The 17,436-nt window shown below is 40.8% G+C and overlaps 1 protein-coding gene across 1 annotated transcript; it reads right to left on the bottom strand.

The window, feature by feature from the left end:
* Nucleotides 1–10,328: 10,328 nt before the first annotated feature.
* Nucleotides 10,329–16,520, bottom strand: LOC103328394 (putative ubiquitin-conjugating enzyme E2 38). The gene is made up of 7 exons (XM_008230785.2): nt 16,432–16,520; nt 16,185–16,283; nt 14,566–15,102; nt 14,215–14,278; nt 13,755–13,894; nt 13,362–13,673; nt 10,329–10,868 (listed from the first exon to the last, which is right to left on the bottom strand). Exons 2-7 carry the CDS (start codon nt 16,248–16,250, stop codon nt 10,629–10,631), a joined length of 1,359 nt encoding a protein of 452 aa, XP_008229007.2. The 5' UTR covers nt 16,251–16,283; nt 16,432–16,520; the 3' UTR covers nt 10,329–10,628.
* Between the last annotated feature and the right edge of the window lie 916 nt (nt 16,521–17,436).

Below are 17,436 nucleotides of genomic sequence, written 5' to 3'. Positions count from 1 at the left end.
CGCTCTTCCGCTGACGCAAAGACGGAGAAGTCCACCTTCCACCTCCTTGGCATAAACCTCCCTATACCGGCGGAAGCTTGGCGCACTGCAAGTCAAAGGAGAAGCCTTGGCCCTGCTCCCATCACACTGTGAGCTTCCTCTAGCGCCTTCTTTCCTATCACATCAGAACCAAACCTTCATCGCCATCTCTAGGACGCTACCACCGCTTGCCTAGCACCCCTTCTCACCTTCTCGCGCCGACTCCTGCCGCCTCGCATCTCAAAGATCATCCGATCCACACCACCTTCGTGCTTCCCTTTATGATACCTGCCACCTGCACATCAAAAGCTAAGTTAGTCACAACTACAAAAAGGAATCGGAAGACAAACAAAAAAGGTGACCCAAGTACTTACTTCCTTGCAAAAGGCCGACTCGAGCAGATTCTTCGAGTGACTAGGTTTTTACACTCACGCTCGGTCTCGAGAAGTGATCTCACCCTCTCAACTTCGTCTTCTTGCTCCTTGAGATTGGCCCCACTTTACCGAACCTGCACCAAAGGTTAGATACTACTCAGCTATTTACACTTACACAAGCAAAAATGGAGAATCAAGAGTCAAAGCAGGTAAAAACACGACAAAACCATAATCAGTCTTAAAGGATGGGGCCAAGGACCTATAGATCGAAGTGGGTAGGAATATGTTTGAGACGGTCTTCCCTGACCGACACTCACAGTCACCATAAGCCAGGCACCACATGTTCCTCCAAGACTTCGAGTAGAAGGCTTGTGACAAATAAAGTAACTCCTCTCCTTTGCCTTTCGCACTGGCCTGCACTCACCAAAACTTCCTTGTTGCTTGAGATCGAGTAGAGATACATAAATCGCTTCAAACGCTGGCTCCCTCAACCCACCAACCACCAAGCAATGTAAACCCTATGAAGAAGAATCCTAGTTGGGATTATATTGCCCATTTCACAGATATCCCTACTTGGCCAACATCATCTCAGATGCAAGGATGAAATGGTAGTCCGAAGCCATGTGTGTACATAGCAGCATTGGTAACCTCAAGCCCACCGAAGGAGGGACACTAAAATTTGTCCGAAGCTCTGCTAGCTTCACCTCTGTAAGTATATTACGCCTTGACAAAGGGACACTAACCCGTATATCCACCTCCTTTGAAGCTGGAGCCACGGCTACACCCACAAACCCTGACGATGATGCCTGATTGCTCGAGCCCACATCAGTGTATGAGGCAAGGCTAGAACCCGATCAGCCACACCTCTAACACTTTGTAATTCCTCTGCATCTCCCTATATGCATCTAACCCAGAGTCTACTGATGGCTCACCTCTCTCACCCTCGTGCACTACCATTCTACTTTCTATAATACCTTCTACCACACCCTCTGTCTGGGAACTCTCATCTTTAGAACAAACATATTGGTTGGGCTCTTCACTCTCAGTATCTTCCCCACCAAAGACAGGGGTGTCATGACTTTCTGTATCATAACTTTCAGACATCTACAATTTACAAAAACAAGAAAAGGAAGCTAATGCACATGCAAGAAGGATCGAAAACACAAGAACACAAAAAGGAGGGCACACTTACATGCTCTTTGATCTACGAACAACATTCACAAGTTCATATCAATGTTCAAAGTGTTCATTAGGTTCATGCTCATATTCAAGGTGTTCATCCTAGTCTTCAACATGTTCATACAAAAAAAGACATTTCGATTCAAAAATTCAAGGGAAATGAGGTCTAACTTTGTTTGCACCACCACGAATAAGACGCCGGAAATCACCTTGGCCGCAAGCACCACCACCAAAATCTCGCCGGAAATCTCTTTTTCTCCTTCTCACTTTCTAGAAAATTTTCTCCACAACTCAAGTATGATGCCTTCGTCACCTCAAGTTCCTATTTATAAAGGCTCAAGGGTACTAATGCCTCGGTTCACGAGAGAACCCTAGGTCCTTTTCATCTTCCCTCCCAAATTCCTTGTACCTACACACAATTTGAAATTAAAAAAAAAACGAAAATGGAAGTTGAAAGGACCTTGCCGAACGACAAGGCCCGTGCAGAAGCTAAAAGGGGGTCACATTCACCCGTTGTCCAAAATATAGCTAAGTCCGACCTGTGGCCCACTCTAAGGGCCCCGTCCAAATTTATAGAACACTAGCCTTGCCGAACGGCACACCATGGAGAAATAATAGGAGGGACTCGCAAAAAGCCTTATCGAAATCCAAGAGACCCTCTATGCTGACAAAAGCCCAAGCTCCAATCCTTGCCACAACCTAAAACTTGACAACCTTTTGATTGGGCCGGCTACAAGGATTCCCAAGAGCCCAAGTCCTCAAGTCTCTTCTCACACTTCAACACCTTGCCGAAACCCTGCTGCAAGATCAAACCACCATTAACAAGTAAGACTAATCTTGAATGGGCATTGCCGAATGACAACCAACGTGCGGAATTAAGGAGGCATCCACAAAGACATTTACCTCCGGGGAGGCCCAACCCAATCCCCAGCCTCAAATTTGCTCAAACCGGGCCCACTTCAGTTCAAACACTCAAAAAACCCACACCATGTGGCTAAATCGTGAAGCTAGGCTCCAAGGTTTGACAAAGGGCAACTCAAGATTTCCTCAAGCAACACTTGTCGAATGGCAAGGGCCTTACTAAAGTTCTTGCTGAACCCGACTTCGACTCCAACAGAATCTACCAAACCCCACAAAGAACCAGAACCGGATCCAAAAAACCACATTGCCGAAACAAAGTTTTTGCTAGAAACCCACCATCTGCAAGGCAAAACGAGGAAACAAAGACTCAACAAAATTGATCAAGACACCTTTGCCGAACGGCAAGGGTTGACCGGAGGGAAGGGGGACTCACCAAAGGTCACCACAGAAAGTTCACGAAAATCACGATCCCAACTCAAGCTTGCTAAAGGTCTTCCTCCAAACCCGATCTTGGAGAACCAAGGCCTCACAAATTTTCACCAGGCCACCCTTGCCGATCGGCGAGGATTATGCAGAGAGGAAGGAGGGACCAAAGTATTGTTTGTCAAAACGGCTGCTGAACGGGAATAAGCTTCCAAATCTGCCCACACCCACTTCTCACGGAGAGACCACCAATTTTCTCCCTCAACCACCCTTGCCGAACGGCAAGGGCTGTAATGAGGCTAAAGAGCTCACGACCTGCTGAGGACACTTGCCGAATGAGGCTAACAGGCGGATGAAGCTGATTGCATAGCCCCAAATTTACTCAATCCACCCTCCGAGCGGCAAGGCGTGCGTGGCTACGAATGCCCTCCTCCCTGCGATAATCCAAAGGTTCAAGCACCGACGATCTCGCATGAACACCGAAGCTCTCGCACCAACGATCTCGAACCAGCTCAGCAGCTACAAGTGGTGCCTCCTTCCACCATCTTACCGTTCAAAAAGGTCGAATCTTCTCCTTTTCCATAACCCACTCACAAAAGCTCAAGCACCAAGACCATTGCGAGGCGGAATAGATTTAACCTTCTTCAATCCTCCATTGTCAAGTTAAAGGTCAAGCAAAGCGACTACGAGGAAGAAGATGTTTGCAATAGAGGAAATGTGACGGTTCAAACTAATATTCATTCAGTGAATAACAAAACAGAAAATCTCAATACATTCTCTCTGGTTTTCAGTCTCTTCTTCCTTTGTTTTTGCCAAATACCTTTTCTGTTATCATGGTATCACCATGGTGGTGATCCAGATCTGCTATTCCGCTTCTCTCTCTCGCTTCCTTCATCTCTCTTGTTCTTCTCTCTCTGCAATTCCTAATTTCTCATCTTTCTCAGATTTCAGATTTCTCAGATTTCTTCAATCCAAAATTTCTTTTTCTAAACCCTAATTTCTTCATGGCTTCTTCTTTTCTCAAAATTGAGAGTCTTCTTGGCCTCCTTACGATTCGCCTTGCGATGATAACTTCTTGAAGTGGAGTTATCGATCGAATCTGTGCTTCAAGGCTACGAGCTTTTGGGCATTTTGATGGTTCTTCGGTTCCACCTCCTCAACCCGCCATTGTTGATGAGGAAGGCGATATCCAGCTTACCACCGCTTATAAGGAGTGGATTCGTCTGATAAAGCACTTTTGAGTTTACTCATTGCTTCTCTGTCTGACGAGGCGCTTGAATACGCTCATTGATGCAAACACCGCGATGCTTGGCTCAACCTCTCTCGATCGTTATGCTTCGCTTTCTCGCGCTGATTAACCATCTCAAAACCGAAAGCAAACCGCATGTAAAGGTGGAGATTCCATCAACGCTTCTTGCTTCGTCTCAAACATCTTCGAGATCAACCGAATGCCGCTGGTATCAAGATTTCGATGATGATTTCACTATTAATGCTTTGAATGGCTTACCTCCGAATATGACATAATCAAGACTGCCTTGATTGCACGAGATACTCCATTGTCTCTCAAGGATTTCAGAGCATGACTTCTTGAACAAACTGCGAGGCTCGTATTGTTCATCATACGCGCTATATGCGACTAATTCATCTTGTGCTCAAGGTTCCTCTGCGTCTTCGTGACAGGGTATTTTACGTACACCTTCTCACCTTTACCACATGTTCAGTCTTTTGGTGGTCGCAGAGTTCTTTTTCTCGTGCCTCTGGTTCTCAAGGTTTTTCGCACAAACCTCTGGTCGTGGGAGGTTTAATGGTGGTCGCCATGTCTCTTCTCGCCGGGGTGGTTCTCATTCCTATCGATCTCATGTGGTGCCCTGAGTGTCAAATTTGCAACAAGCGTGACATACTGCTAATTGCTATTATCGCCATGCCGATTCCTCCTCTTCTACTTCCAGCGTTGTTGAATGCCAAATCAGGCAAACGGGCATGGCGACTTGATTGTTTCCACAGGTCAAATTATCATTTGGCCAAGCACCTCCTTCATCTCGAATGCTATGACCGCCGCATTTCTTTCTCTCCCTGAGCACGTCGCCCGATTGCAGATAGTGGTGCTTCTCATCATATGGTTGGCAATTCATCTCAATTGGATCATGTGACTCTTGTAATGTTGATGAGAATGTTATCATGGCAATGGGGCAGGTTTGACTATTCGAATCTTGGCACTCGCTATACTATCTCTTGTGCCCAATCTAATTCACTGCATCTTCCATCTGTTTTGCATGTTCCTAAGCTCACAGCAAATCTCTTATCCGTTCATCAATTGTGTAAAGACAATAATTGTTTTATCACATTTGATGTCTCTGGCTTTTATATACAGGACAAGATAACCAAGGCAATTCTTCTTCAAGGCAAGAGTAATCAAGGTTTATATCCCATTCCTCTTTCTGCTTCTCAGAGATCTCGAGGTGTTTCTTCTATTTCTTCCACTCCAGCTGCATATCTTGGACAACATGTCAACGTCTCTATCTGGCATCAAAGGTTAGGGCATCCAACAAATACCGCAGCAAAGAATGCTTCAAGATTCTGCTATTTATCTGCTTGTTGATACTTCTCAAGCACTATGTATCGCTTGTTTACATGGAAAAATGCACGTGCTTTCTTTTCCTAAGGATCATATTAAGTCTAATGTTCCCTTTCAGAGGATACACAGTGATGTATGGGGTCCTTCCCGACATAAATCCATAGATGGTTTTCGATACTATGTTAGTTTCATTGATGAGTGTACTGGTTACTTGTGGCTTTATCCACTGTTTAATAAATCTGGAGTGTTTGAGGAATTTCTCAAGTTCTATGCTCTTGTCACTAATCAGTCTCAGGCTAATATTCAGTATTTTCAAAGTGATGGGGGTGGTGAGTTCATTAGTAAGCAATTTTCTTCTTTTGATTCAAAGGGATTATTCATCAGTTTCTTGTCCATACACCCTCAAAGCAAAATGGTTTTGGCAGAGAGGAAGAATCGCCATATTATCTAAACTGCTCTTACTTTACTAGTTGCTTCGCTCTTCCCTGATCCTGGTTTCATTCAGTTGCTCATGCTACTTATCTCATCAATCTTATGCCTAGTTCAGTTTTAAGATATCAGTCTCCTTTTCAAAGCTTGTATGGCAAGGTTCCTGATATTAAATCTCTTAGGATTTTTGGTACTGCAGTTTACCCATATATCAGACCTTATAATGAACATAAGCTTCACCAAGAACACTCAATGTGTTTTTATGGGATATTCTCCAGGTTATAAAGGGGTCATTTGTTACAATAGATCCACCTCAAGGTTTGTTGTTTCCAGACATGTCATTCATGATGAAACTGTTTTTCCTTTTAAGTCTCATTCCATCTCAGCAGATTTAGTTCCAATTTCATGCTCTTCTCAGACTCCGCCTGTACCAATTTGTGTTTCACTTCCTCAACATGTTTCTTCACAAAATCATAGTTCACAGAATGATTCTATTTCCTCTTTAGAATCTACTGAGAATCCTGCCTTGTCTTCTAGTGATTCAGTCTTCTCTGCAATTAATGATCATCAACTACAAGTTCTCTTGCCTGCCTCCCCTTCTGTCTCTAGTTCTATGTCTCCTCTTGTTAACACTCATGCTATGCAGACTAGATCAAAGGCAGGTATCGTTAAGTCTAAACAGTTTGAAGATTATCAGTGTTATTATACCACTCTTCCTGTTATACATGATGCTACCGAACCAGCCACTTATAAGGTTGCTTCCCAATCTGTTCATTGGATACAAGCTATGAAGGACGAAATTGAGGCATTACATGCTCAGGGTACTTGGGAGTTAATTCCTAAGCCAGTTCATAAAAATATTGTTGGTTGTCGATGGGTATATCGAATTAAGAAAAACTCAGATGGTACTTTGGCTAGATATAAGGCCGATTAGTTGCCCAAGGCTTCACCAAGCTCTGGACTGGATTTTGAAATTTTTAGCCCATGGTCAGACACACCACAGTAAGGTTGATATTAAGTATCGCAGCGATGAATCGATGGTCACTTCGACAACTTGATGTTAAGAACGCATTTTTACATGGTGATCTTGAGGAAGAAGTCTATATGCGTCAACCACAAGGTTTTGAGGATCCAAACCATCTCAGTTATGTTTGCAAGTTACTGAAGTCTCTTTATGGTCTTAAGCAAGCTCCAAGGGCTTGGAATGCCAAATTCACAGGTTATCTTCCAGCCATTGGTTTTGAATCATCTCACTCTGACCCTAGCTTATTTGTGAAGCATCTAGGTTCAGATATTGTGATTCTTCTCTTATATGTGGATGATATAATATTGACTGGTTCAAAGGTGGCTTTGGTGCAAGAAGTTGTTGATGAATTAAGCTCAGTTTTTGATATGAAAGATATGGGGAAGTTGAAATATTTCTTAGGATTACAGATTTCATATAATACAGCAGGAGATATTTTTGTTAACCAGGCTAAATATGTCAAAGATTTGCTTGCTAAGGCTGGTTTGAGTTCATGCCGATCTTGTCCTACCCCTTGTAAACCACATGGTCAATTGTTAACGACTGAAGGTGATGCTTTGACTGATCCTACAATCTACAGAAGCATTGTTGGTGCATTACAGATTTAACATTTACTGACACTAAATCTCTTATGTCATAACACAGTATGTCATTCATGACCGCTTCCTTCAGAGTTACATTTTCAGTTAGTTAAAAGGATTTTGCGCTATCTTCAAGGTACCTTGGATCATGGACTTACCTTTACTAGTGGTGCTTGGGAACTTAATGCTTACAGTGATGCAGAGGGCAAAGCAGATATAAGTACTAGACGGTCTATCACGGTTTTGTGGTTTTCTTAGGCCATAATCCTATCTCTTGGCAATCTAAGAAACAGAACTTCGTCTCCTGTGAGTTCAACCAAGCGAGTAATACAGAGCATTGGCTCATACAGCAGCAGATTTGGCCTGGATGACAAGTTTTGCTTGATTTGAAAGTGTTTCTACCTCACCTCCTACTATACATTGTGACAACCTTTCTGCTCTAGCATTGAGTTCTAATCCTGTGTATCACTCACGAATCAAACATCTTGATATAGACTTTCACTTTGTTAGAGAAAGAGTACAAAGAAGAGATCTCTCCATGCAGTATATTCCAACAGATGAACAGGTTGCAGACATATTTACGAAAGGGTTACACAGTCCAATCTTCACAAAGCATTGTGGTAATTTACGGCTTGGGAACCCAGCTGGATTTGAGGGGGAATGATAGAATACCCACGTGCTATTCACGTGTTAGTTTGTTAAGCTGTTAGTTACTTATATATAAGCTGAACTGTGCTTTGTAATATTCATTCAGTGAATAACAAAACAGAAAAATCTCAATACATTCTCTCTGGTTTTCCTCTTCTTCCTTTGTTTTTGCCAAATACCTTTTCATATCACAAACGTGACTTGCGCAAGCATTCACCTGGCTAAAGCTTTATGCGTAGCACCACCCAAAACCTAGGGCCTTACACTTGTTGAAACCCATAAAAAACGAGGCCAACCTCCTTGCCGAAGGCTCAGCAAGACCCCAGGTCTGTTTACGCCTCACAAGGCCCAATCCCAAGGCTCTCGACCCCTTGGCGAACGGCAAAGGTCATGTCGCGTTCCAACTTTTGCCCACCTACTGAACCATACGGAGGCCAAACTGCTCCGCAAAAGAAAACAAAAACAAAAACAAAACAAAAACAAAAAAAATGGGGGAACTTGCCGAACGGCAAGGGGCCATAAAAGGAAAATTGAAGCTCACACTTTGTTCTCCGTCAAGCTTCAACCCACCTTTTTGGACCTATGTCCCCACTTTCTAAAGCCATCACTTGGTTACCAAAGATGCACGAGCCAAGAACATGACTCAGCCTCCTTGCCCAACGGCAGGACCCGGGTCGTAGGTACCAAGGGCTCGTAAATTTGCTTGCCGAAGCTTTAAAGCCCAAGTCTACTTTTCCTTCAAAGGTACCCAACTACCAACAATTCCAGATGCTAACACAGCTTTTACCATAACTTCCAAGTGGTGACGCAACTTCTAGCTCGCCAACTTGGGGGACTAGGAAATGCCTTATGGCTCCCGCTGAAGCCGGAATGCTAGGTCACGATTACACAAGAATCTAACAAGTTCCCAACCCAGAAGTTACTTCTCAACCGTGAACTTGGGGGACTACTGTTTACATCATAATCAACCGAGCATATCCAGCCTCAAAAGGACTAGCACCAAGGTACACACGCCTTCTCCCTGCCGAAGGAAGACACTCTTCCAAGGTGTCAGTCACCTGCCGAAGCTCCCGACTGCCAAACATAAACTCCATGACACGTGTCACTACCACGGCGATTTGCACAAAGTCTCACATCGAAACTTTATGCACACCTCCCACTTTCACTTCCCTATAAATAGGGAACAATACCTAAGTAAAAGGGTAGCTTCTCTATCACTTTTACTGTTACTCTACCAATTTTACCACCCTTAGCTGACTTAAGCATCGAGAGCCTTGGCACTACACCGATGTCCGAAGCTTAACGATTGTTTCTCCTACTTTGTCTTCTGCAAGCTTTTCCCTTATCAATGTCCTTACCTTCTCCACTACTGAAGACAACCCCATTTTCTCTAAGTTGACCTTCCAAAAAGAGCATCAACAGAGAACATAGTCATTAGCATGAAAACATGAAAAACCTAGAGAATACAGTCCGGCGAGGGGATGGAGATGGCTAAGGATGGGAAGAGCGAGAGAGAAAACGGGGATGAGAGGGAGGGGAAGAGCCAGAGAGAGAAAAAGGGTATGAGGAGTAAGGGAAGAGCGAGAGAGAAAAAGGGGATGAGGGGGAGAAGATGGCAGGAACAAAGGAAAACAAAGTGAACGTGAAACCTATATATAATTTTAATTGGGTTAGAATTGTTTTTTCTTTTTTAGTACAAGTAATAATCTAAATTATAGGGCTTTCAGCTTTCTTACAGGTCTGCAAATCAATTCCCTGTTTCACTTGGCTAGACCTCGTTGGCAATTAGGTTAGAAATTTAGAATAGTTAAAAGAGTTGTTTACTTAAAACAAGGAGGTTGAGTGAGAGCTCTTGCTTGTAGCGAAGTAAGTTGTATATTGTATATCCAATCCCAGTGTTAGACCCATCAAATACGGGTAGGCGTCTGAAAAAGAAAATTAAATATGGACAGGCGAATTTAAATCAAGCTTTGTTTCCTGAGTAACAGGTTTGACTTATTACCCAAAAATAGAGATTCTTTTATCTGAGTACCATGTAACACGGTTACCAGAATTTTTCACTATTACCGGTTGTACACGACCATGTGCCTCTTATCAGGACATAGGTCATATAGATGAAAGAGGTAGATATGGCCGTGCACAACCAGTGATCGGAAAGTACCACTCGCCACACATCTCGGTAAGGATTGAGTATTGAGGAATTGGAATAAGAAATGTTTTGGCCAGAATTGGCATAAAGCATATATTAATACGGCCATATTCATTCCAATTAGAGCACAATAGCAATGAGCCAAGTCCCGTTCAAAGTCATTACCTTATACTTACATATGCCAGGAATCCCAAAACATAAAACATACTGAAAATTAACCAACCAATTCCAAAATAGCAGAGCATTGAAAAGCACATGGGGAACACAAATACTATATGCATGTCCGAGGAATTTGTTTCACCATGCCAATGTATCTTTAGCTCTTATTACCTTCCCAGTCCCATCATGTCAGCTAGTCAATTGTGATTTAGGCTCCAATTCGAAACTGCTCACATTCTGTTGATCCATTTTTGGTGAAATTTGTAATAAGCATATTCATCATCCTAGCTACACTTGACTTGAACTGTTTTGAGCCACTATTTTCACCATTCTGGGCTGCATCTCCGCTAACAGACCCTACTAAAGTGCCCTCAGTATATGCTTTACATGCTGCCAGAATATTATGTGCACGGTTGCGAAAATGACCCAAGACAAAGTCCTCAAAATACTGCAAGAAAATCCACTTAATTTAGCCATAGAATTACAAACATAAGACACAAAAGAGAAAGTGCGTCTCAAAACAAAACATAATATACAAACTGTCTCACTATTCACTTTTCAGCTACGCTACTAAAACCACAGTAAACCATAAAGAAGAGTGAGGTGTTGTGTTCTAATGTTCATCTCAGTACACTTAATTTAGCCATAGAATTACAAACATAAGACACAAAAGAGAAAGTGCTTCTCAAAACAAAAGATAATAAACGAACTGTTTCACAATTCACTTTTCAGCTACGCTACTAAAACCACACTAAACCATAAAGAAGAGTGAGGTATTGTGTTCTAATGTTCATCTCAGGTACACCAATCAGTGGGCAGGACAGCAAAGTTCACCTCGCGAACCACCACCATACCTCATAAGGAAACTGTTATTGGCACTTCAAAAAAGTCATCATGTGCTCCTTCCTTGTTTTTTCTACAGTGGAGTGCAGGATGAGTTTTCTCAAGTGCCAATAAAAACTGTAACAAAAATACAGAAATTACAAGATCCAAAATTTAATCAAAATTTCATACGATCCAAGTAAATACATGAGGAAATGATTTTCTAGTTTATGAAAATTCTCTTTTTCCTTCTTTCCCCTATTGGAATACAGAGCATTTCTTTGAACCTTTCCATTATATACTTTCCAATAATAAATATTTCATCACTTAACATATATACCCAGTGGTTCCATAGATTGTGACCGAAGGAAAAACCAGAGGAATTCAAAGCGCAGGGAAACTCACAAAGCAAAATTTATATATCATGACTTAAGTCCATTAGTTACATACCTGACAATTAATGACAAATAACAATGCTAAAAAATAATAAAGTTCGTACTCTCAAAGTACTTCTACAACAAGCAGAGTCATATAACACAATGAATCAACCATATTTGAGCTCCCTATATTCTGCTATCTTTTGGCATAGAACACAAGTAACAATTGCAAGCTTTAGATACAAAACCAAGTGGATAAGGCATCCACAAGCCAAACGAGCTCCAACAGAATAACAGACGAAACCAGAACCAAAATCAGACACACTAAAACAAAGACACTAGCCAAACTACACAGAGTCTGCAACACCAGAAGGGCCAAAAGAAACAAGCCAGAAAGAATCGAACAAGATCCAGCAAAAAGCTAAAAATAAACAAGACTCAAAAAAACACTTCACATCACAGCAGCAGCCATGTCCCTCAATATAGTGGAGTAGGAATAGTCTTTGAAATCTGAAGTGACAGAAGCCCATAAAGCTGCCCAGAATTGAACTCTATCCCATAATTCACCAACACCCACTCCCTCATACTCATCAAAAATCCTCCCAGTACGCTCCAGCCATATGTTCCAAAATACAGACTGCACCAAACAGCCCCATAAGGTTGAAGCATGCTTCCCCCTGCCCCATACGACAAAATGGGAACTGAGATAATCAAAACAACGATTTGGAATAACCCGAACAGACTTAACCTCCCTCAACAAGGTCCACCAAAGACTTGAAGAAAAGGGGCAATGTAAAAACAGATGATCCACGTTTTCCTCACTCATTTTGCATAGATGCCATAATAACTCGACAGTTCTCCATGTGAAATAACAAAATATTTGTTTCCTAGATGAGTAATAGATGGTAATCCAGTAGGTCTTAGCTCAGACAAAATAGCATTCCTGGACTCCAAGTTTAACAGATACTAAAGCTGGCTATCTATTTCATATTGTACATCCGAGTACAGCTTCCTGTCTAAGAAGCCTACAAGTCATGCCAAGGGACCCCCACTGTACAGTTCTAATCTCATCCTGTCTCTATTTAATTGCTAGCTACTGTCATCTTCTCCTGCAGCCAGTATCCCAAGCCCAAATACAACCACAATCCTAAACTTTTTCACCACATCAAAGTCTCCCAAAATAAACTCGTGTCTAACAGATTCCGCCACTCTTTAAATTAGATAAATTGTGCTTGAATTTCTTTAAAATATGAATATTCAGAGCAGCACAGGCCAGGACAAGACTGAATGAATCTCAAACCATACCTGAATATCCATGGGTAAATCTACAATATCCAAATCCTGCCCCATCTCAGGTTAAAATAATCGCCAATATTGGACAAAAGATTAAAAGATAAAGCACACATTCCTCTGCCTCCTGACCATATTATACCCTTCCTCATTGCATCCCTTCTAATTCCATTGTGGAACTTGGCGGGTTAGGGTTACAACATAGTTTGCTAACAACTAAAGTAAGCAGAGAAAACAAGCCTAGCTCAATTAAGTCTTACAATTATGCTAGACTCAGAACCGATTCAACCCAAGAAACCACAACTCTGGGAAATAAAACTCCCTATTGTTTTGCAAAAGACTCAAACTTCAATAGAGACAATCTAGTAAATCAGTCCTCCAGCAGGAAAGAAAACTTTTTTTGCAAATAAAAAATCAAAGTGAATTATAACAGATGGTCGCGGTAATTATACCTTAGGTGGCCTCCTTAGTGTATACATCATCGTCTTTAGGGATAAAATAAATACTTCCTCATTGTAGCTCCTGGACCTCTTTTGCCCTTCTGCTCCAACATATGTTGTATCATACCCCGGCTCATTGAAGAAGGGGTCTGCATTCAGAATAAGAGCTTGTATAGAGACTAAAACTTGTAGCATTGTTGATTGCCCTGGGACCCAATTTTCATTTTGTTTTCCACTCCAAGTGCCTAGGAGACTGAGACAAACTTTCCCACATTCATACAAATTTGGATTTAATCGAAGACCACCTGAATAGTAGTACACCATCTGACAGAAGAAATTCTGAAGTCAATACATACAACAGACCAAATATACAATAAAAGCCAAATAGTGGTACCAAATACATACCGGTGGTGACTTAGGATAGTTAGTGGGGAAGAGACAATCAAAGACAAAAAGACCGTCATGGTAGGGAGTCCCTGGAGGTCCTATAATAACTGCCCTCAAAAGTTCCATTCTTGCTTCATAAACCCTTACAAATATAGTGTCTGCAAAAGGAAAATTAAAATGAGAGAGGAAGTAAGCCATCCTACTAAACTAATGCCATGAAATGACCCAAAAGGAACTGATTTCCCAAAATAGGTGAAATTCCTAATGGAAAACAGAGATAGCAAAGGGAGATACAACCTTACAAACACAAAAATTATTCCAACACTTGTATGATCAATATAAAAGGTTAGTCATTTCTGGAATTGCTTACATTCAATTACATAAAAAATCAAACACAATAAGGCTCAAACCATACATCCCCCATGCAGTCGACATAACAGAAGCATGGTGAATCACTAGACATAGTGGTAGACCTCACCTGGTAAGTCCTTCTCCAAAATTTTCCACTCTTCCTGAATTCTCTTTGCCCAAGACTTGGGTGGCTATCAATAAACAGACACAGATTAGTACATGATCACACATCCATACATAAGTGCATGTCCTGGTACCTCAAACCCACCCCCTTCCCCGCAACCCATGGGAAATGGTTACCCCAATATGGGGTGTGTTAGTTTGTGTGTGCTCTCAGGCCTGTGCATTTTTATCTGTAAGATGCATATTCAGCCAGACCAGGCACATCTGTGAAGTGAAATGTGGGCACCTGCACATGTTCACACATCTGTTTGGGAGGGGGCAGGAGTAAAGCTCAAGTTTAAGTAATTAAACTCACCTGCTCATCTGAAAATCCCATGCGGCTATAGTGATGATCCGAGAAATCTTCCACAATATCAAATTGCTTAAACTGTTGAGAATTTTGAATGATACAGTCATCAATGCTGTCTGCTGGTTTCGTACTAGAACTTGACTCAGAAGGAACAGTTGAACTACATGGTGGTAGATCTGAAATAGTTAACGTCTTAGTGGATGCTAAGTTCTCACTTGGTGAAGGATCATTCAACCAGGGCAGTGGAGCTTCTACCCCAGGAGGCAAGTTCACATTATCAAAATGAGATTGCAGAGTCATATAATCATCATCATCATACAAAAAACCATCATTGTCATCATTGTCATCATAGTCATATTCATTATCATCATCACCATCATCATCTTCAATGCTCATATCATCATCGTCATTAGATGAAACACCATTGGAAGTTTTGACAACATTTGAATTGGATGATTCTGATGTTGAAATCTTGAGGAGATCAATGCTATCTGCTGAACCTGCTACACTACCTGAGTTCCCAGGATCACTGACCAAAGCACCCTACAGAAAGATGTACAATTTTTACAACCATGCAATGGTACACAAGAGATACAGAAAAGGCAGCCAATCATCATGTAGTGCAAAATTAGTCAAGATAACACAGCTTAGCTTATTCTTCTTACATCCCATTCTTCATAACTTAACAGTTCTTCCCACACTACCCAAGTCAATTTCAATATCATCATCCAAAATGGTAATTGATCTTTATTGAGAAACAAGCTCTACAAGGAAAAAAATTATTTCGAGTAGTTGAAATTGTTTGATAGCTATTGTCATTGAATTGCTAAAATATATATTGCACATTCATATAAGTATAAAAATTTATTTTTTGTAAAATTGAAACACGGTACAGTACATTGCAATAACGATGAGTGGTGATGATAATGGTCAGAGGTTAAAACAGCAACACCAGTAATGGTAATAAATAAAAGGGAGACACACACAATCTTAACTGTGGCAACAAGTAAGTGACAACATACTGAGAGTTTACAACTTTTCAAATGGTAACTGTGACAATAACAGTGGCCGTAACAGTATGTTTAGCATAAAAATTCCGCATTTGCCAACAAACTGATGGAGACTGTATATAAGTGTAGTTCTCTTCAACCACGAGGAGAGTTTATATGCATTGCAAAAGTGCTTAAAAGTTAAAGCTAAAAAAAATAGGTTTTAACCAAAACATCCAGAGGTTGCTGCTGGAAACTGTTAGTTTTACAGCATTTAGTTGAGTGATCAAACAGCCCAAATTAAAATAACAAAAGCACTGAAAGAAACAGAGAAATCAGTAGTGTAGAAGAGTAGAAGACTTCTAGTTTACTTGCTAACCAAACACAAAGCATCAACTTTCCCAGAAAGTTTAACAAAATTGAAGAGAACAAAACAATTTCATGGCGATTGGTCTCAATAAGCGTAGTTCTCTTCAACCACGAGTCAAAAATCATCATAAACGACCAGATACCCAAAACCCATCACAACAAAAGGCATAAATAGAAAATTTGACACAAACCCATGAAAAATAAATTCACCCAACAATTACCCAAAAAGTCCCATTTCTTAAATTATACTAAATTTAAAAGCAATACCTCATTCTCCTTGAGTTTCTTGGGCAAAGAGGCCTGAAGGGCTTCTTCAGTAGCGGAAGAGGCCATGCCAAATTTCACTTCTGACAACGACAACGATCCCTAGAAAATCAATGGGACCAAACTTTAAAAGACAGAGAGAAACAAAGTTTTCTTGTACGGACTATTTCCACTTAAAAATTAAAATTCATGCTTATTATTACGGAGAAAAACAAAATCCAAATTTCAAAGTCATCAACATGATCAAAACCTTGCAGAGCTGTGAAGTCCTTGTTCTATGCGAAGAGAGAGAGAGAGAAAGTAGTAAAGTGAGAGTGGAACTTCCAATTGGAAGAGGAGAGAGAGTGTGTGAGCGTTTCGCGCCTTATTAGGTAAGTTCGCTATCGTACGCGGAAACAAAGGTTAGGACGAGAGAATACGACGCGGTGAGGGTAACCATGTATTGCAACGTGGCGGCTTATTATTGGAATGTCGAGTTATAGTCTCCTGCATGACCAATAAGGAAGTGAGTATTTTAAAGCTTCAGGCGAGACTGAATATGGGGGATTACAGCTGATGCTAATTTACACCCTTGAAATTCCTATTAATTTTTGGGTTCTTTAGTTTTTAGGCACTATATATTTTACTAATTAAGAAAATACAAATCCAATTTCACTTAATTAGGAAAAGGCCAAAGAATAAATATAAAATTAGTGAAACACCCAATCCTATACATGAAATTATAAATATACCCAACACTATTTAAAACATAGAAACACACCAAAAATAAAACCAAAAATCAATAATTGTATATTTTTTGGGTGTGTTTATAAATGGGTTTTGAGTGTGTTTAATAAATGAGTTTTTGGTGTGTTTATAAAGTGTTTTTCATGTGGGGTTTTTTTATAATTTCAGCCCATATTTTGGGTGTATTAGTGAAACTCCCAAGAATAAAAGTAGGATGCAATTTTACAATCATGTATTGCTAAAAGCTAAAAATTACAAAAAACGACATTTTAACTATTTCATTTTAAACCAAAAAATATTACCTAATTTTACAATAATGTAATAAAAAAATGTCAAAATTACACACAATGCCATTTCAACTCATGCAATCTCCTTCCTGGCCAGCCGCCACAATTGCCATCGTTATCGCACATCACCGACCAACCATTGCAGGCCAGCCAAGGACCAACTCCGTTGCCGTTTATTCACCCTAAAAAAAAAAAAATTTGTTATATTAAAAGGGCTAGAACCTTGACCTTTCCCTTAATTA

The sequence above is a fragment of the Prunus mume genome, linkage group LG4 (assembly GCF_029339155.1).
Source record: "Prunus mume cultivar Tortuosa linkage group LG4, ASM2933915v1, whole genome shotgun sequence".
In the NCBI taxonomy this organism is placed as follows: domain Eukaryota; kingdom Viridiplantae; phylum Streptophyta; class Magnoliopsida; order Rosales; family Rosaceae; genus Prunus; species Prunus mume.
The sequence above is the reverse complement of the archived record's forward strand: the minus strand, read 5'-3'. Positions and strand labels throughout refer to the sequence as shown.

Coding starts and splice junctions, on each gene's coding strand:
- LOC103328394 (XM_008230785.2), bottom strand. CDS start 16,250: ATGGCCTCTTCCGCTACTGAAGAAGCCCTTCAGGCCTCTTTGCCCAAG. Junction 15,103..16,184: donor AGAAACTCAAGGAGAATGAG/GTATTGCTTTTA, acceptor ATCTTTCTGTAG/GGTGCTTTGGTCAGTGATCC. Junction 13,674..13,754: donor ACTATCCTAAGTCACCACCG/GTATGTATTTGG, acceptor TTCTTCTGTCAG/ATGGTGTACTACTATTCAGG.